General features: G+C 32.3%; 1 protein-coding gene across 1 annotated transcript; it reads right to left on the reverse strand.

Annotated features, from left to right (window-relative positions):
- Positions 1–268: 268 nt before the first annotated feature.
- Positions 269–20,487, reverse strand: LOC145241324 (U11/U12 small nuclear ribonucleoprotein 35 kDa protein-like). The gene is made up of 2 exons (XM_080104153.1): positions 20,352–20,487; positions 269–1,226 (listed from the first exon to the last, which is right to left on the reverse strand). Exon 2 carries the CDS (start codon positions 1,220–1,222, stop codon positions 389–391), a length of 834 nt encoding a protein of 277 aa, XP_079960279.1. The 5' UTR covers positions 1,223–1,226; positions 20,352–20,487; the 3' UTR covers positions 269–388.
- Between the last annotated feature and the right edge of the window lie 460 nt (positions 20,488–20,947).

A 20,947-nucleotide genomic window follows, 5' to 3' on the forward strand; every position in this document is an offset into this window, starting at 1 on the left:
TCTGGTTTATTTTTTGTGTTTTCAAGTAGTTTGAAATGCTATTTTATTTTCAAATCTCAAATATTCAGTTTTTATGAGTGGTTTTACAAACAAGATGGCAGCAGGTTTGTTTAACTATGAACACTGTAGTAAAACTGTTTGTAAAACTTCCCTTAATATATTAATAGAATATATATAATATTTGAGATTAAAAAAAAAAAAAAATAGCATTTAAAACTACTTTAAAACACAAAAAATAAACCAGATAGGTACTAAAGTAACAAAGAAGCTTTGTTCATGGAATCTACGTTTTGATTTCAGCATAATACATAAGTAATAATGTTTTCACTTGAAATGCGTTGGTTTAAAAGATCACCAGTCTACACAAGCATCATTTTTCTTTTCACCCTCATCTTCTGAATTGCTCTCTGTAATATGAATCATCTCCCCCATATCCACTGTCTAATTCACGTTGATTCCAACTTTTCACATTCTGTTCGTGCTCATCCGCTCTGTTTGTTGACTCTTCACGTTCAGTGGATTCGTAATTCCAATAAAAGCCTTTCTCTCTGCTTGGAAATGGCTCTCTGCGGTTTCTATAATCGGATGAGGGATACCGTGAGGAGCTCCCGCCTCGTTGGGAAGTGGTTCTGTTTTTTCTCTGGAAATCTTTATTTTGGTAAGACGATCCTTTAGGATTTCTTTTCTTGTACTTATCACCATCGCTCGAGTCAACAAGAATCGGCTTCTTAAAAGGCCGATCTCTCCCACCAAACCGCAACTGTCCAGACTCTTTCTTGCCACCAAATCCACCACCTAATCGACGTGGAACCCAATTTTTCAACGTTCGCTCCAGCTCGTAATCAACAAATATCTCTGAACCATCCAAGAGAGTTTTGTTCATCTGGAAAAATGCTTTGCGGGCAGAATAGACGTCTTCATATTCAATAAATCCGTAGCCGCGAGAAAAGCCTGTTACTATGTCTCGAACAAGACGCAACCTTTTTATCTCCCCGCATTCAGAAAAAGCCCGTCTCAAAGCATCTTCATCAGTTTTCGGATTTAGCCTGGCAGCAAATATAGTTTTTTTGGGATTTCCCACAATCTTCTTATTGGGCCTGTATTTGCACTTCATGGCTCGGATAATTCCACGATCGTGAGGATATTCGTCTGTGCCATCAATACTTCCTGCCTTTAAAGGGTCATACACAAGGGCAATAGGTGACCAGTTGTCTTCGCTCATTGTTCTACAAGTACATAAAAAAGAAAAAGGAAAAAGAATCTAAATATTAATTTACATCCAGTGTTACAAAAAAAAAAAAACATGGCAAATATTAATTTATGAAAAAACGAATTACCTCCCTTTATAGTCGCTCTTTATCAGTTAAAAATCATTAAAACCATTTCCTCTCAAAAATAAAAAAACAAACAAAAAAAAAACATGGTTGTTTGTTTTTTCAAATTGGCTATTTTTTTTATAAAGAAAATCATTTTTGAACAATTTAAAGCGATTAATGTGAAATTAAGGCTGATCTCGCAAGTTTATTTTGTCAGGACTTTGACACAAGACAGTCCCTTTTTTGCTTACTCATAAAATTTGGTTTTCATAGTTTAAAAAAAATAAACTACTTGATCAATTTGGATGATTTTTGGAATATGACATTTTCATTCTGTGACGGAGATGCACATAAAGATCTTTGCTTTTTTTTTTTCTTTGAAGTTGAATAGTGAACTTGCACCTAGTATGCTCTAACTATTCTATAAAGTAAAGTAAATTTTTTAAAGCAATTTTGCTCAAATTTGATATTGTGTTTACAAAAGATTTTAGTAGTAAATTAAAGAAAAAAAATTGCAAATTCATTTTTATGTTCTTTATTGGTGCACCCGAATTTGGGTTGGTGAACATAATCAACAAAAATGGTCTCTGTTCTGCACAATATAAATGGCATCTCAAGTTTTGTATTCTGAAGACTTAATAATTACCCTTTCGAGCTCCCATATTTTCAAAATAATATCAAAATAAGAACTGTGTGAAATGTTTTTTTTAAATATTTAAAAAAACTGCTTTTTCTATTTTTTGGCATGTTCAGATGTATGGAAGTGAAAAAGAAAAGTTGAGGATATGCATATAGAGAAATGATACCACACCATATTTTTCTTTAGATCGAATAAACTCGAATCAAGCATTATTGAAAAGAGCATAAAAAACAAAGAAATAATATCTTCAGTTTTTAAAAATCGGCTCATTTGAACTAGAGTTATGACCATTCAAAGTACCAAAAAAGGTGTGGTTCACTGGACATTTTGCCTTAAGTCAGCCTTATTCAAATGCATATAAGCTTGTGACTGAAAATGGTAGGAAATTTGCACAATTTACAGACTAACCCATCTTTAAAAAGCTATATCTTCAGATCTTTTTAAGATATGTTAAATTTTAAACATGTTATCATAATACCACGAAGGTTTAGTTGGCATTATTTACGACCATCTCACTTGCTAATTTGCATGCTAATTAGCATATTCAAGTTTCATTTTAACATCTTCAAGTAGAAACATGATAAAAACAGCTAAGAAAAATGCTAAGTAAGGCTTTATCATCATAGGAAGTATTATTCTGGTGGACATTATCATTTGCCATTATAACATGAAAAGATGGCGACCAGAAAATCCAAAATGGCCACCATGACACGCTTCCAAAAAAATAACAAAATATGGTTTGTAGCATATCAAATTAAAAGAACAGGATTGATATGTAGTTTGCTTGAAGCATTGTGTGGGATAGGTGTGTAAAAGAGATTTAGAAGGCTGTCACAATGCGAGGAATGAATTATAGTCGCTGTTGGTAAGAGGAGATGAGAACTAGTGGCGATTTACAAATCAATAAGTACATACATATATATATATATTTTTTTTTTTATATATATATTTATTCAGTTGTATAGTAAAATGTCTTACTTGTAATTCCATGCGACGTATTCCATTATTAATTTCGGAAAAATTTTCCCTTTTCAAATGGTGTGCATAACAGGTCGATTCAAATTAAAAGAAATTTTGTACAGATCAGAATTATGTTTTCTACTACATTAAACTAATTAGCATACAAATTAGTATAATTAAGTTTCATTTTAATGGCTTTAAGTAGAAGCATCATAAAAAACAGTTTTAAGAATGGACAGTAAGACTTTCATCATGCGAAATGTTATTTTGATGGACTTTATCATTTGTCATCATTACACCATGAAAAATCCAAGATGGCAACCAGGAAATCCAAGATGGCCACCACGACATGATTCAAAGAAATTATTTACAAAATATGGCCTGTAGCATATGAAATGAAGAGAAATTTTGTACAGTTTACAACTACAACGTTTTCAAGTACATTAAACTAATTAGGATAATTAAATTTCATTTAAACGGCTTCAAATTACTGTGACAATTATCGGGTGAGTTTCTACCACTATTTTGTATCATTTTTTATTTTTAAGCCAGTGTGGAGACTTCAAGAGACATCGTGCCCATTCTTTTTTTGTCCTCTTGTAACGCTCAACACTATTTGTTTTTTTAACAGAATAAACATTTACAACACCAAAAGTTTATCAAGGTAGGTTGAAGAGTAACTTACCTTTGATAACATTTATTTGTTATATATATATATATATATATATAGATAAATATATAGTTTTTCATACCTCTGCCGATTGTAAAACAAACCTAATAAAAGTTATTCTTTTACTTAACTGGATAATTGGTTTGTGTGTTTTAACTCATTTAAAAGCATGGTCATTGTCGGTCATTTTATTTTCAAAGAATTTATTTTTTTAAAATATTCTTTTCCTTTCCATAATCAAAACTTGTTTTCTTAAAAATAAAATGAATACTTTATGTTCGTAAGTTGTTTACAGACTTTTTTGTGCTTGTCTCGGCACACAAAAATTCTCATGTTTATATGCGGTTGTCAGATTCGTGCATAATAAATTTTCATCTAATTCTTTTCAAATTTTAAGATAAAAGAAATTACTATTTTCGCTATTAAATAGCGTTTGAACACAGTTTCTATCTTTACGTATCTTTGTATTACAAAGCGGCAACTGAGATGTTTTATTTGCGACTTGAAAACCAACAAGAATGAAAAAAAAAAACAATGGTCATTGTCGGTTATTCTTTTTCAAAAAATATTCTTTTCCTGTCCATAATTAAAAACTTATGTTTTCTAAATAACAAAAATAAAATGAATACTTTATGTTCGTAAGTTAGTTGAGGAACATTTTGTTTATAGATTTTTTTTTTTTGTGTGCACGTCTCGGCACACAAAAATTCTCATCTTTATATGCAATTATCACTACTTCTATAGATTCGTGCATAGAAAATTTTTTATCCAATTCTTTTCAAATTTTAGGACAAAAGAAATTAATATTTTCGCTATTAAACAGCATTTGAACACAGTTTCTATCTTTACTTATCTTTGTACTACAAAGCGTCAATTTTGAGAATTCTAACTTTTGACTGGAAAGATGTACATATGTACAAATTCCGTAGCAAAGACAATTTTTTTTCTCTGATTAGCTAAAACAACTAGAAACGTCGTCGACAGGTACAACTTCTGCTTCAAGTATTTATGTGAACACACCCCAACCGCTTATTTGCAAAAAGTCACTTATCGCCAATGGGCATGCTATGCTGGCATGTTTCGTCATTAATAGTCGGATTTAAATAGCGATTTCTTCGAATATACAAATGACAACAAAAATATTAAAATACCATTTTGAAGTAAATTTTATTGTGAATCCAGTTATATAAGTTTTATTTTGATGAAGGCAGTAGAAATGTACTTATTACTGATTTAAAGACTATGAGTGTCAAATTAAGTAGCAGTGTGTACCTTGTCTAGCGCTGAACATTATAGTGTCTGGTATTGCTAATTATTGTTGCTCCAGGTTATACAACGTAACATTTAGTCCATATGACTCAACTTTCTCTTAGTGATCATCAGGAGCTCATTAATCTCTACCTTTCTGGTTTATCCAATTGAGAAATCGGCCACAGATTGAAATGTGATGAGAAAACAATACAAATGACTGTGCAAAAGCACCAAAACATTAGCAGTGTTCGTGATGCCCCTAAATCTGGTCGTCCTAGAGTTACTTCTTACAGGGAAGACAATGCTATCAAGATCTGTAGCCTCAGAAACAGATTTGAAACAACTCCCCAAATCCAACAGCTCTGTAATCTTGTTAAAAAGTGCTCTCTTTCTACAATTAAGAACAGATTAAAGGAATTTAATTTGCAAGGCTGTGTTACAAGATGCAAGCCAATGAATTCTGTAATTCCGCTAATTCTGTTCCATGGCAAGTGCTCGTCTGAGCTCCAATCTCTCGTCCCCCCTCCCCAATCTTTCACGAGAAACACCCGTCTGGCTGAAACTGTCAATAATTTTCCCCACTCCTTATCTGTGCCTAAATCCAAACGTAGATTTCATGAGCAGAGCTTCTTTCTCAGAAGTGCACGATTGTGGAACTCTCTTCCGTTTAAACAAATTCGTGACAAACCGCCCTCTTAAGTAAGACACTCTAATGATTACTACAATACTATCTCATTGATTACTGTACACGCAATAACCCTTATCCCTGAGTGGCCTCCGGGCCTTGATAAGTGATGACCTCCATGTAAAAAAAAAAAAAAAAAAGAACAGAAAGCGCCATCTGGACTTCATCAGATGCAATGAAGATCAGGACTCTTCATATTGGTCAAAAGTGATTTTTTTTGTGACGAGAGCAAGTTCAATAGGCTATGCAGTGATGGTAGGCAGTACGTCCGTCGAAGGAAAGACGAAGAATTTAATTTTAAGTGCACAGTTTCAATGCTGCAAGGTGGTGGAGGTTCAGTTTTGGTGTGGAGCATTGTTAGTGCCAATGGTTCAGGGCCTATAGTTTGCTTGCAAGATTGAATTAATTCGATTGAGTACATTAATAGGTCGACTGGGCATTTTCTATCCAACTTTGGCTGTAATTTGGATAATAATTCCATTTTCATGCAGGATAATGCTCCCGTTCACACAACTGGCAATGTCAAGAGGTTCCTTGAAGAGCATGATATTGTGTTTGGATTGGTCTGCATAATCTCCAGACATCAATCCTATCAAAAATGTATGGCATTACATCAAGCAACAGCACGCAATGATAAAATTTTAAATCAGGAAGAAGTTTGAACAAAAATTAAAGAGAAGTGGGATGCTCTTTCACTGGAGTATTGCTGCAGACTAATTCAAGGAATGCCCAAAAGATTGCAGACTGTCAAATTACAGAAGGGCTATGCTACTAAATATTAATTAGTTCATTGTGTCCCTGTTGTATTTGTGTTACATTAATGTTCTACAGTTACATTTAAATAACAATTTTTCATTGTGTGAAGTATCTTTTTGCCTTCAATTTGAAGTTAATTTTTTAAATTAACGTGAACACTAGGATACTTCAATTAAAAGTCAAATATGAACAGGTAAAATTATAGGGGAATAAAAGGTGAATCAAATGAGGTATAGGTTGTTTAAACAGTTACATTCAACTTAGCTTAAATTTGCGGTTTTTGAAAAAAAAAAAAAAAAAAAAAATGACAAGTACGGACTTTCTTTTTGGTGTCACTATATGTGCATACATGTTTCAGTGAATTCTCAATTTAGAGAGACCCACCTCAGTAGAAAAAAAAAAGATACTGAAACAAAAATCAAGGTTCATTCATCATTGAATGAACCTTGATTTTTGTTTCAGTGTCGCTTCTTTATATTTCTGGTCTAATTTAATATATAAGTGAGAAATTATGAATTGAATGAATTAAGGTGTGAATTTGTCACTAATAATTATCCTAAGTAAATCTTTGAAAGCAATTTTGCTCAAATATTTTATTTCCAAAAAAAATGTGATAATAAATCAAAACACTTTAGGCATTTATCTTTATACTAGCCTGGCTGCCCGGGTGTTTGGGGGTGTGTGTTGAGCATAAAAAAAAAATTTTTTTTTAGTGGTAGTAGGCAGGCAGGCTTGAACCCGTATGACGAAGGAGGAAAAGAACATAAAAATTTTTTTTTTAAACCTGACGTCTTTGCTGTTGTGTCCATTGCCAAACCAGAAGTAACAAAGGTTTAAATTAAAGCTAGTCAATCGAAAAGAGGGGATGACTTTCTAAATTATTGGTGAAAAAAGCGACCCCTCCCCATAGAAATGTGTCCAGTTGAGGGTAACGGAATCAATGTTTTTAGCCAATTTTTTTATATTTGTCATCCAAAGGGTCGATCTTCAAAACGTTTCTGATCTTGTGAAAATCCGTCAACTGTGTCAAAAGTTTTAGGCAGACATACAAACATACATTTAAACAGACAGGTGAGATTTATATTATAGACTAGCGAGGGGTACCCGGCGTTGCCCGGATGTTTGGAGGTGGGGGGGGGGCGTAAAAAAAAAAAGTAAGTATGAGGATCGAACCCGAACCCTTGAGGCAAAGTTGTAAATTAAAGTGTGAAAAAAAAAAAAAAAAAAAAACCTGCGACATTAACTATTGCCCCACCGCGAGATGCTAACGAAAACACGTTTGAATTTATTTAATTACTTGGATTTAGCAGGTGCCCGTTTTAATGAGTTAATGAGGTCAAGTTTGACTGCGGGATAGTATTCATTTACTGCTGAACGCTTTTTTTTCCCCCCACCAAGATGTTATAGGAAAAAGACTAACCCATATGTGGTGAGCGATAAATATTGAATATTTATCTTCCCGAAATCGAGCAAATTAAATAGACAGGCGAGCTTCGTTGTTAACTGTGAGATATTACAATTTATATGTGATATAAAAAGTTTTAAAAAGTTGTGAACCGACCGACCGCTTCTCTGAAAGAAGCCTTTTGTAGACACACAGAAAAAGCGAACACACATACATACATTTTCGCTTTTATATTTATAGACTAGTGGGAGTACCCGGCGTTGCCCGGGTGTTTCAAGGTGTGTGTGCTCTTAAATCAAAAAGAAACACATGGGTGGGGGCGTAAAAAAAAGTTTTGGTAGGTAAGTAGATAGGATCAAACCGGAAGCCCTGAGACGAAGTTGGAAAATAAAATGTGAAAAAAACATGACACGTTAACTGCTCGGCCAGCAAGAAAGAGTAACTGAAAGATGTTTGAATTTATTTAAGTAGGAAGAGAATTGACAGGTGCCCGCACTTCATGAGGTCAAATAGAAGTCGCAGTTAATATTTTCTGCAGGACCGGTTTTAATGAGGTCAACATCCGGTTTGTTTGTTTTTACCCAACTTTGGGGAAAACCAGCTCTCCTGTTTATTAGGGGAGTGTCCAGGTGAAAGCAATTGTCTGATATGACAGTGAAAAGCTGACATTGACCAAACGTCTACATCTCTTTCCGGAGACCACCCGGCCATGGGCCTGGGAACTGCCGATTCAATTCCAGTTTTGCTTTTTCATACTGGAAAACGAAAGAAATACACGGCGATCTAAAAATCTGAAAAAAAATAGCGTGTGAAAGTCGGACAAATTAAATACACAAGTGGCACCTGTTCGTAACTCAGATATTTATCATCATTTAGACAGCATATAAAAAGTTTTAAGGAGTGAGCCGACCGAGAAGCCCGGCGAAAAAAGCCTTTTGCGGACATACACAAAAAGTGAACATACACACACACACATTTTCACTTTTATATTTATAGATTTCGTATTGGTTCACTCAAATTTGGGTCATTGCACCCAAATCAGCAGGTTGTCTTCTGTACAATATAAATGGCATCTACCAAGTTTTGTATTCAGAAGAAAAGGGCTTAATAATTATACTTTTGAGATCGCATACTTTCAAAGTAATACCAAAATAATAGTAGCGTTAAATATTTTATAATTATTTTCAAAAGATTGCTTTTCTATTTTCTCGCATGCATGGAAGTAAAACTTGAAAGTGATGGTTGAGGATATGCGCTGCATGGCGAGAAATGATATAAGAATGATATGATAGATGTGTAATGCAAGTCTTAAAGACAGGCTTAATTTTAATAACTTCAGAGGAAGATTAAATCTGAACAGTATAGAAGATATATGCAGAACAGGGGACTTTGTTGGGTTGGTCACATGGAAATGTAGGACAGTTTAGGTTACAGAAGAGGATAAAAATAATAAAATATTGAAAGAATGGATGAGAGTTCTTGAGTTAGTAGATGTAGAATAGTTGAAACGACAGGGTCAGTTGGCGGAGGAAGACTAAAGAAAAGCGATATGGATGGGTGGGTTTGTATTACTGTACACATAGATTCGAAAAAGTTGTCAAAAAACAAATATATAACAAATAAATGTTATCAAAGGCAAGATAAGTTACTTTTCTACCTAACTGGATATATTTTTCGTGTTTTTATTCAATGTAACATGTTTATTCAGCTCGAAAAGCATACAGTGTTTATCGATGTATTGGAAAATTCAAGATGGCGCCCGACTCTCTCTTTAACACGGTAAGTTCAGGAAAAGATGTTATAAATAATAAACTAGACAAAATACTGTTAGAAATTCGCTCAATATATGTTACCGTGACATAAGTTGACATATATTCGGTGTTTTTTAAATAGTATTTTGTCTAGTTTATTATTTATAACACCTTTTCTCAAACATACCATGTTAAAGAGAGTGTCGGGCGCCATTTTGAATTTTCCAATACATCGGTAAACTCTGCATGTTTTTCGAGCTGAATAAACATGTTACATTGAATAAAAACACAAAAAATGTATCCTGTTTGGTAGAAAAGTAACTTATCTTGCCTTTGATAACATTTATTTGTTATATATTTGTTTTTTGACAACTTTTTCGAATCTATGTGTACAGTAATACAAACCCGGATGGGTTTGATAGAAAGAGGGATAAATAAAGACCTGGGTAGAGATAGGTTGTAATTGTATTAAATTACTCAGGCAGCAAAACTTGACAATTATTCATATTACCAATTGACTTTTTTTTTTAGATTATTGTTTAACAATAGTAGTTATAAAGAACTCTGTAAATGTAGTTCCAAACTGTTTAAATTATGTAAATATCCTGAATGGTTCAAAATTTACAAGAATTTAAAGTTCCAAACCTCAAGATACAAACTTGAAATTATTGAAATGGAAAGATTACTATTAAATCATGTGCTAATAAGGAATTCATTGATTTCATTTTTCTAGTTTGTAAGCAATTTGGATAGAATTAAGCATTCTTACATTCAATTCTATGTTCTTGTTACATATAAGTGAAATCAAAACAAAAGAAACACCTAATTTGACCTGATGTCATGTGAAGAAAACAGTATAAAACCATTTTTATGACTATATGGAAATGGTCTCGCATTCTGTTCTCGCCACGACCTTCCCCCTTCCGCGATGTGACAGTCAAAAAAAAGTTTGCCAAAAAAGTTCCAAAAAGATTCAATTTTTTTGTGTTTGGTAAAGGTTGTTTATCATAAATTTGCTTTGATCCTTTTTTTTTATTTATTTATCAATAAAGATAAAGTTAGCTAATGTGAATTTTGGCAAGGGTCACACTGAGTGCATAAAAACACCAGATCTTTAAAACATTGTTTTAATAATTGCTGTAACCATACAGAGTTTTCTCTCTCATACTGTTGTCTATTGTCTTATAATTTGGATATTTCAAAAGATTTTAATATACTAATTTTGAAATATGTCAATAGTATAAATTTTTCAGTAAATTTTTAATATCACAAAACTTTTCAGAAAATTATTTTGTGCAGTACGCTTGTTGAAATATTACAGACTGCAAAATATTTTACTTTACCACATTTTATGGATTGCTTCATATCCATACATTTGAACATTAAAAACTCTCCATTTGGATTATACCTTTGTTGCCTTGGATTTTAAGAGTGTGCATTTATACAGGGTGACCCAAAAAAAAACAGAGGACATTCAATTGTTTTTCTGAGCATTTTACAGTCAACGGAGAAAAAAGGCCAAAGACCCTAGTGTTTTGAATATAATAAACTAGTTATGGCCAAAGTTTCATTTCATTCGGACAAAATACTAAGAAACGGGGCCTAATTAGAGTTGGGGCCCGTTTTTTTTTTGGGGGGGGGTCACCTTGTATTTCTTCATTGAACCTAACTACACCATGGAATATCCTTTTTTAATCTTGCCTTCATTTAAGCTTTTCATACAAGTTTTCTAATATATGTGCTAAATAGCAAAATTTCTAACTTAAGATTTTTTTTGCTAAAAAAAAACTTTCCTCTGTGAACCATTTTTTGAAAATCCATGGATAAAGGAAATAACTAAATTTTTGTATTCCTCGTCAAATCATAAATTGTTAATTTGCTTTCATCATTTATTTATTATTTTTTTTATTTATTTTTTTATTTTGTACCTGTGCAAAATACAAGTCATGCTATTGTTTGAGTAGGATTTTCAAGTTAAATTCAATTTTTATGGGGCTTTCTTTAAATTAATGCTCACTTTGTTTACAGTGAAGCTGTCAGCTGAAAAATGAAAAAAGTTTAGTTTTTTTTTTTTTTTTCAAATTGTATTTTTTTAAAATAAGCAAATGAAAAAAAGAAATTGAGTGATTATTTGAAAATGCAAATAAAATACAATTTGAAAAAAAAAAATGAAGAAAATAAAACTTGTTTCATTTTGCAGACGACAGTTCTGCAGAAATTCTTTGGGTAAAGTTGACTAAAGGCTTACTTGAACATAGCGAAAAAAAAGTTTGTCTCAAAGTTGATTTAAGAAATGAAAACACAGAATTGGAGCTGAAAAAATGAAATGAAATAATCTTATTTTTTGCAATAATTTCTTCAAAATTTTGAAATTATTCAAAAATAAAAATGAAATAAAATAAAAACGAAATATATATTTTTTTTTTTGCCGCATTTATTTTTTATTTTTTTTATTTTGCAATTTCCATTATTTTCCAAAAAGTGGGACCAAATAAATTTTGCAAAATGTCATGTTACTAACATGCATTTATTCTCAATAAATTCACATCAATTTAAATTTAATGTGTTGGGTTATTTTATGTCATATTTTATTTTGTTTTGTTTTTCAGTTCATGGTGAATTCTTTTGAATTTTATTTAAGCACGCATGAAAAAATAAGGTACTTATGCACTTATGTTACTGTGCTTTTTTTTTAATAGTATTTTCAAGTTAAATTCAAGTTTTACAATATCTTGTTTTTATTAAATTGTTAGGTGAAAGTATAGAATAATTACAGAATATCCTCCCCTTCCCATGTTAAGAATGGCTTTCTAAATAATGACATTATTTTAGCACGGTAACATAAGTGCATGTACCAAAAATAAAATAAAAGGGTTAGCTTTACAATAGAGAAAGGTACAAAAATGTGATAAAATATACATATATTATTTTTTAAAATATAATTATCCACTGACACGTGTTTCGTCGTCCACGACTCATCAGAGTGCCTGAATCTAGCGAGATTCAAAATCGGCACCTCGTAACAAGAAGCCTAAACCTCTACTACGCGGCTAACCTCGCCGGACTACTAAATGTATCACTTTTACGTAGATGTCAGTGGATAATTATATTTTAAATTAAATTAAAATAATATATATGCCGCTCCTCATTAAAAGGGGGTACCAGATTGGTCAATGGGAAAATTATTCCCAACAAGCATTTAGGTAAAAATGCACTTTCGTATAAATACTTGAATTCATTCAAGAAAGTATCACTAACAAAAACAAATAAAAACACATATATATATATATACACACACACATATATATATATATAACGAAATTTGTCGAAAACTTAGTCCAACTTGAAAATGGACAGAATGCTCCAAGATGGGGCCGGTATAAAGGATTGTAAAATGATCGTTATTTCTCAACCCCAACTCGGGAATCAGTTAACATCTAGAATGAGGACAGATGATGCGTTGACTGTGGCGAGTTGCTGGACAAGCTCAGAAAGGAACCAACGACACCCGTATCCCGCAGAGGCCCCTGTCCGCAACATACCTCATTATCACGCCCAGACTCGGTATGGTGCATATACGTATGGGTAATAGTTCATGGTTTATCTTCACGCTTGCCAGATTCAAGACCCCACGCTGTTCGAAGAATAATTGCAACAAGTCGAGGAGTTAGTGATGCCTTCCAAGGATGAAAGCTGAGAGTCCGGTAGTTATCATGGAGTCCACTGCGAATAACCATCCGAATGGCAGATAAAGGGCAGGTCAAAAGGTAGACCTTAAATTCGTCTCTGAGAGTCATTAAGTGATAAATGATGAAAGTCAATCAGTTTGTAGAACACAACAGTGTGCGACGAATAATAAAACGAAAGGGTTAGCTTTACAATAGAGCAAGGTAACATGAATAGGTGCAATATAAGAAGTTATAAGGTGTGGAAAAAAAGAGATTAATGATTGCGCAAAGAGAGGGAGAGTGGTGTGCACTTACCTTGCTTACTAACAAAAAGAGATAACGTCGTCTGCTCAGTGGTTCCCCCCCCCCCCCACAGGTCAGGTGACAGTAATAGTCAGGTACGTCCAAGGATGGAATACTGTTGCCACATCTGGGCAGGAGCTGCTAGAAAGAACTTGGCCTGCCTTGAAAGAGTTCAAAATAGACTTTGTAGCCTCGTAGGAGATGTCCTTTTCTCCTCCTTGCAACCTCTATCTCACAGAAGAGATATTGCGAGTTTGTCTCTGATGTATCGTTATTTTCATGGAAAGTGTTCGACTGAGCTTCAATCTATGGTCCCCCCTCGCCAAACTTTCACAAGAAACACTCGTCTAGCTGTAAACACTATCAATAATTCCCCCACTCTTTATCTGTGCCTAAACCTAATCGTAGATTCCATGAACAAAGCTTCTTTCTTAGAACTGCACACCTGTGGAATTGTCTTCCGTTTTCCTGCTTTCCGGCTGACTACAATATGGTTGTCTTCAAGTCTAACGTAAATAAGTTCTTGATGAGCCGTTCCATATAAGTTATCAAATTTAACAAATTTTCATTACTAATGATTACTATATTGTCCAATTTCTACTGTACACTCTTTAACCCTTATCCTTGAGTGGCCTCTTGGCCTTGATAACGTGGTGATGCCTATGTAAAAAAAAGAAAAAATAACATGTCTATTTGGTTATTTAAAAGGAGATTTCTTTCCTATGGGAAGGAGTTTTTTTTATGCACTGGTGGCTGGTGCCAGGAAGCTACTTCTTGATTACCTCAGCTTTGCTGGCAAGATACTTATTAACTGACTGTCACGTTGCAGAAAGGGGCAATTCTTCTACAACCTAAGGTAGGTGCACATTTCTTGACTGAGTAGTCATTGAATTTTTTAGGGGAAAAATTAATTTTTTTTCACAAAAGCAGACAGGGAACACTGCCAAATACAGACGATGTCAGCATCCCTCAGAACTCTGTGGAATGAAGTGGTGTACACCAACTAGCATACTAACCTCTCAACTGGTCCAAGGCACATTCAATATATATCCAAGGGCTAGTGTCCCCCACTACTCCTCCCAGTATGCTAATCACCTCTCAAATGTAAAATGGCAGTCAAAGACGCTTTAGAGTAGAATTGACCCTCTCGGATCTTCACCCCCCCTCCCCCTCTTTGGCATTGGTGTATCAGAAAGTGGCCATTAAAAATGATGATCAGAACTTTAATAATTCAATTTACTATTTTTCGAAGCTTATAACTACTTGAAAAATGTAATTCAAACCCTAATTTTTTTTCAATTAAAGGAGCAAAGACCAAATTTAAAAAAAAATAACAGGTTTAATAGCAAATTATGCAATATTTGTTTTTTTAAAGCGGTTTTCTTTAAAAAAATATAAAGAAAAAAATCAACATTTTGACTTGCTTATAAATATATGTATATAAATGCCAAAAAATCACTTACTTAAAAAAATATACTATTAAATGGGTAGTTCCATTCTTCATTGTTAATTTATCCATATTTATATTTTAAATTCCATGTATTTTTTAAATAAAAGGATTTTTTAAAGTGAAGGTTGTAGAAAATCGCATTTTTGTAACATGTTTTGTGTCAAGCTTAAAGAGCTGCTATTGCTAATATGAAATTTATCAAATATGGATTCGTCCAAGTGACATAAATAATGTCTCTTTTTTATTGCGTGTGTTAACCAAAATTAGTATTTTTCGTCCTCCGTAGTTAAAAAGAAACGCACATTCACTTATAAGTTTTTCCCCTAAAACAAAAAATCCACTTCATCGATTTTTTTTATTCTTTTAATGAAATACACGAGTTTTTGATTGATATATTTTAATAGTCCTTTATCGACTGAATTTTTATTTTTTTTAAATATCTAAAAAAAGAAAACATTGAATGAAATAGAAAAATTTGCCGTCAGTGTCTGGTATTTACTTGATGATATAAGCATAACATGAGCTTTCATTTAAAAAAAAAAAAAAAAAAAAAAGAAAGAAAAGTTTTACACTTCGGACTTTACAGGTAAATTTCCAAAAAACTATTTTTTTTTTGTTTGTTTTAAATTAGAATATTTTCTTTATTGATCTTTTATCTTCAATTAGTGATATAAAACTTTGGGACATAAATTAATTATCAAAATTTTAATAGACATTTCAAAATGGGGGGGTGAATTTGAAAAAAAGCGTTTGTCTAAAATATTATATTTGGTTTATTGGAAAGAGCATAAAATTTCACATTGACCCTGAAAATATCGTAAAAATTGAACCAATGATAGATTTTTAAAGTTTAAAAATTGAAAAATACTTAACTCGTAAAATTCAATTTATTTCATTACGTAAAAAAAAAAAAAAAAAAAAAAAAAAAAATGGCCGCATGAAGCCACGCCGACATTTTGTAAACACTTTTTTTGTTTTTAAATAAAAAATAATATTTCTATTATTTTTCAAACAACTTTAATAGTTTATTTTGGAAGTATATTCCATACAGAAAATAAACAACCCACTTTAAAAAGAAGGCAAGTTTAGGTGGAAAAATAATCTCTAACCCTTTATCGCATAAAAGGAACTAATTTCCCTAATCACCGGTACGTTACTATGTCAATAATATATAAACAATAATATAGGTATTTCAGAAGTTGTTTTTGAAAACAACTTTACAAAAAACTTCTATTTATATTGCTTTTAATTAAAATAAAAAAGGTTTTCGTAGGTTACAATTATGAAAAGTTCTATTCATATTTAAATGTCTTATATGTTCCGTGTTTTTTTTTTTGTACACAATGAATACCTTTTTTAATGAAGGTGCTAATGCAGAGAGTGATCAGGCTATTTTTTTAAAATCGTATTTCCAAGTTTAATTAAAGTTTTATGATATGTTTTTTTTATTCAATTGTAAGGTTGAAGTATAGAATAAGTACAAAACATCCTCCCCTCCCCATGCTAAGAATGGCTTTTTAAATAATGTTATTATTTACGTCCGGATCACTCTCTCCATTAGTATAGGCACCGCCAAAAATGGCCACAAAATCAAGTTGTTGTTGTTTTTTAAAACGAAATTACATTTATTAAAATCCATTATTTCTGAGTAACTTTTTTTTTTCCAGAAAGATAAAACCCTGAATTTTATCATATAGAAAACAGAATAATGTAAAACTTTTTCTACTATTTTTAATTAAATTTTAAATGTTAAATTTTCCCAAAAAGTTAACAATTGACATTTTTTGTCTTGTACAAAAAACGTACATAAATATTTAAAAAAAAAAAAGGTTTTTGAAATAATTTATTTTTTTATTTATTGTCTAACTAAGATTTAGGATGATTTTCTAAGAGAATATGCAAAAATATTATAATATAAGTACCTGGATTTCAAATAATTCCACTTATTCATATATGTAACCAGTTATTTCGCGTCGATCTAGAGTCTAGATCGACACTGTTTACGTTTGCGTTTGATAAGAAGCAAACTATGGAAGACCAAACAGGCCAAAAAAACTTATTTTTCAGTGACAAAAATTTCAATGTATTATTAAGCTGAGGCTGGCCAGTACAAGATGGGTGACCATTTGTATGAGTTTGGTTTTTAATGTGTATGTGTGTGGGGGCCAGGCTCCCCAAAATGGGGGGGGGGGGCAATTTAAAGCAGAATAAAAAAAAATTATTTCAGCGCGTTTGGTCCACCGTAGTCGAAAAGCGGCAAACGTTTTCAAACGGGATCGAAAAAAATGCTATTTTTAACACAAAGGGCACAATATTTATCCAATTTTTTTTTTTGGTATCGATTCTTCAAAGCATGCCCTGTTTAATAATGGTCATGCATTATTCGGCTCGCTAAAAAAAAATTGTTAATTTATTTATCAAAGATTTTAAAATGGCTTTTTTCGTATAAATATTTAAAAAAAATTTTTTTTTGTTTTGCTTAACTTAAATTAATTATTTTACTTAACATATTCACCGAATTTCACACTTCAAAACTCAAAAGCGGGATAATTAAACACAATCGAAGTTCTGATATTCAGACGTTAAAATAAAACAATTTTTTTTTTTTTTTTAATCTATAATTCTGTCCCTTACAACAACACAATATGTTGTGTTCAGTTTCAGATGATTATTTTAAGCATATTTGTTCCCACTTCAAAACAGGGGGGGGGGGTTTGTAAGCAAAAAAAAAAATATATATATATATAAATATCGTTTATGAAAAATAAGTACACTGTTATAAAGTTCATTCTTCTCCTAATAATCGCTGAAAATTTCGTATTGATCGGATAATTACCTGATTTTTGGTAGATTTTTTTTTATTATTTCTCTATTTCAAATTTAAATTTATTAATTATAAAACGTTCGGTACTTATGTATTTTTGTTACCGTGCTAAAAAAAGGTGCTTAAGATATCGTGGAACGTTCTGTTTAAAATTAAAAAAATGTTGTTTAAAATAAAGAAGTAAAAAGTGAGAGAAAAAAGATATCGTGAAACATTTTAAAATAAATAAGTAAAAAGTTAGGCTTCTTTAAGTTGTTTTCAAAAACAACTTCTGAAATACCTATATTATTGTTTATATATTATTGACATAGTAACGTACCGGTGATTAGGGAAATTAGTTCCTTTTATGTGATTAAAGGGTTCGCGATTATTTTTCCACCTAAACCACAGTCTTGCCACATCCTCTCCATGTTAAGAATGGCTTTCTAAATAATGTTATTTCAGCACGGTAACAAGTGCATAAGGGGTTTGTATTACTGTCACAGATTCGAAAAAGTTGTCAAAAAACAAATATATAACAAATGAATGTTATCAAAGGCAAGATAAGTTACTTTTCCTCCAAACTGGATATATTTTTTGTGTTTTTATTCAATGTAACATAAACATGCAGTGTTTACCGATGTATTGGACAATTCAAAATGGCGCCCGACTCTCTCTTAAACACGGTAAGTTCGGGAAAAGGTGTTATAAATAATAAACTAGACAAAATACTATTAAAAAAGCACCGAATATATGTCAACCTATGTCAACCTATGTCACGGTAATATATATTGAGCGAATTTCTAACAGTATTTTGTGTAGTTTATTATTTATAACACCTTTTCCCGAACTTACCGTGTTTAAGAGAGAGAGTCGGCCACCATTTTGAATTTTCCAATCGGTAAACACTGCATGTTTTTCGAGCTGAATAAACATGTTACATTAAATAAAAACACGAAAATTATATCCAGTTTGGTAGAAAAGTAACTTATCTTGCCTTTGATAACATTTATTTGTTATATATTTGTTTTTTGACAACTTTTTCGAATCTATGTGTACAGTAATACAAACCCACCCATCCATATCGCTTTTCTTTAGTCTTCCTCCGCCAACTGACCCTGTCGTTTCAACTATTCTACATCTACTAACTCAAGAACTCGCATCCATTCTTTCAATATTTTATTATTTTTATCCTCTTCTGTAACCTAAACTGTCCTACATTTCCATGTGACCAACCCAACAAAGTCCCCTGTTCTGCATATATCTTCTATACTATTCAGATTTAATCTTCCTCTGAAGTTATTAAAATTAAGCCTGTCTTTAAGACTTGCATTACACATCCATCATATCATTCTTATATCATTTCTCGTCATGCAGCGCATATCCTCAACCATCACTTTCAAGTTTTACTTCCATGCATGCGAGAAAATAGAAAAGCAATCTTTTGGAAATAATTATAAAATATTTAACGCTACTATTATTTTGGTATTACTTTGAAAGTATTCAATCTCAAAAGTATAATTATTAAGCCCTTTTCCTTCTGAATACAAAACTTGGTAGACGCCATTTATATTGTACAGAAGACAACCTGCTGATTTGGGTGCAATGACCCAAATTTGAGTGAACCAATACGAAATCTATAAATATAAAAGTGAAAATGTGTGTGTGTGTATGTTCATTTTTTGTGTATGTCTGCAAAAGGCTTTTTTCCCCGGGCTTCTCGGTCGGCTCACTCCTTAAAACTTTTTATATGCTGTCTAAATGATGATAAATATCTGAGTTACGAACGGGTGTCACTTGTGTATTTAATTTGCCCGACTTTCACATTTTTTTTTTTTTTTCAGATTTTTAGATCGCCGTGTATTTCTTTCGTTTTCCAGTATAAAAAAGCAAAACTGGAATTGAATCGGCAGTTCCCCGGCCCATGGCCGGGTGGTCTCCGGAAAGCGATCTAAACGTTTGGTCAATGTCAGCTTTTCACTGTCATATCAGACAATTGCTTTCATCTGCAAATTGACCCCTACCTCTAAATTCCACAATTCACACTCTTTTTTACGTTAATCTCATCGATTACAAACTCAACTTACAGGTTAAAAAAAAAAAAAAATTCTTTGAGAAACATTTTTATATAACTTTTATTGAGGTGAGGGTCAATTTCCTAAACGTCCGCCTTTGGGGGGGGGGTATTTTTTTACGACCTGCCCCAGCGTAGTAAAAAACACTCCCAACCAACCCATGTTAAGAACGGCTTTCGAGGTGGGAAGGGGCTTTTATTCAGAAAGCTGTTTTTAATATGGGGAGGTTGAGGTGTTTATAATACACTGGGGCAGTGGGGCAGTGGGGCACGTCGTAAAAATTTATCTTTTTTTGTTTATTTCGTTTCCTTTTTCAGTTCGGTGTTTTTTTCACAGAAGCGAGTAAACCTTTAGTTGTAAACAAAGGGAGCGTTAACTTGACAGCAAAAGTCCCTCTCCTCCGCATGTTAAGAATAAGTTTCTAATAACGTTATTACAGCACGGCCTGCATTGTGCAGAGGCCCCCTTTTTTTTCTACTAACTATACTGCACAATCGACAAGTAAATATAATTATATTTCATAAAAAACATTTTTGACTCTCATTCGTCGAATCAAAATAAAATCGGTGGTCACATTCGGCCATAAGTTTATAAAAGCAAACGATCAGAAATACTTACGTTATAAAATTAATTTTTCAAACCAATTACTTTTTTATAAGAAAAATAAAAATATAAAAAACACCAGAAAATTAATAGTCTTGATGAACGCAGGAATTTTTCAATGGTGATTAAGAAGAAAAGCGGAAGTATAAACGGTGTTTAACACCGGACGTTCCTATTTTAAATTTATCACAATTCAACAATTACTTATAATTTGTATAAAAAAACATTAAACATTATTAACTATTCAGCTTTCTACCATCTACTATTATTTATAGATACGTGCTTACAGCTAATATTTATCGTCATTTATAGATTTAATATCTACTGGCAAATAATATTCCAGACAAAACGTAGTATGAAAAATATAGTTGCTTTAAAATTGTCTATCGCTACAAAAAAGTTAGTTATATAAGTTTTAATTTGAATTTTCGTTAAATCATAAGACCCCCTCCCTTCATTAAAAGGGATCGAAACAAGCGATTCTTAATTTAGTATAGTCGCCGAAGAAACAATTAGATAAAAAGGACATTAAGCGACTCACTCGCTACAAGCATTAAAAGTGGTTGTACAAGGAATGTTTCAGTTACGCGTACAGCTGTTGTCTACACCCA

This window comes from Euprymna scolopes, chromosome 20 (assembly GCF_053919585.1).
Source record: "Euprymna scolopes isolate OS-2025 chromosome 20, ASM5391958v1, whole genome shotgun sequence".
Classification (NCBI taxonomy): domain Eukaryota; kingdom Metazoa; phylum Mollusca; class Cephalopoda; order Sepiida; family Sepiolidae; genus Euprymna; species Euprymna scolopes.

Excerpts from the sequence above, each read along its gene's own strand:
- LOC145241324 (XM_080104153.1), bottom strand. The coding sequence starts at position 1,222 with ATGAGCGAAGACAACTGGTCACCTATTGCCCTTGTGTATGACCCTTTA.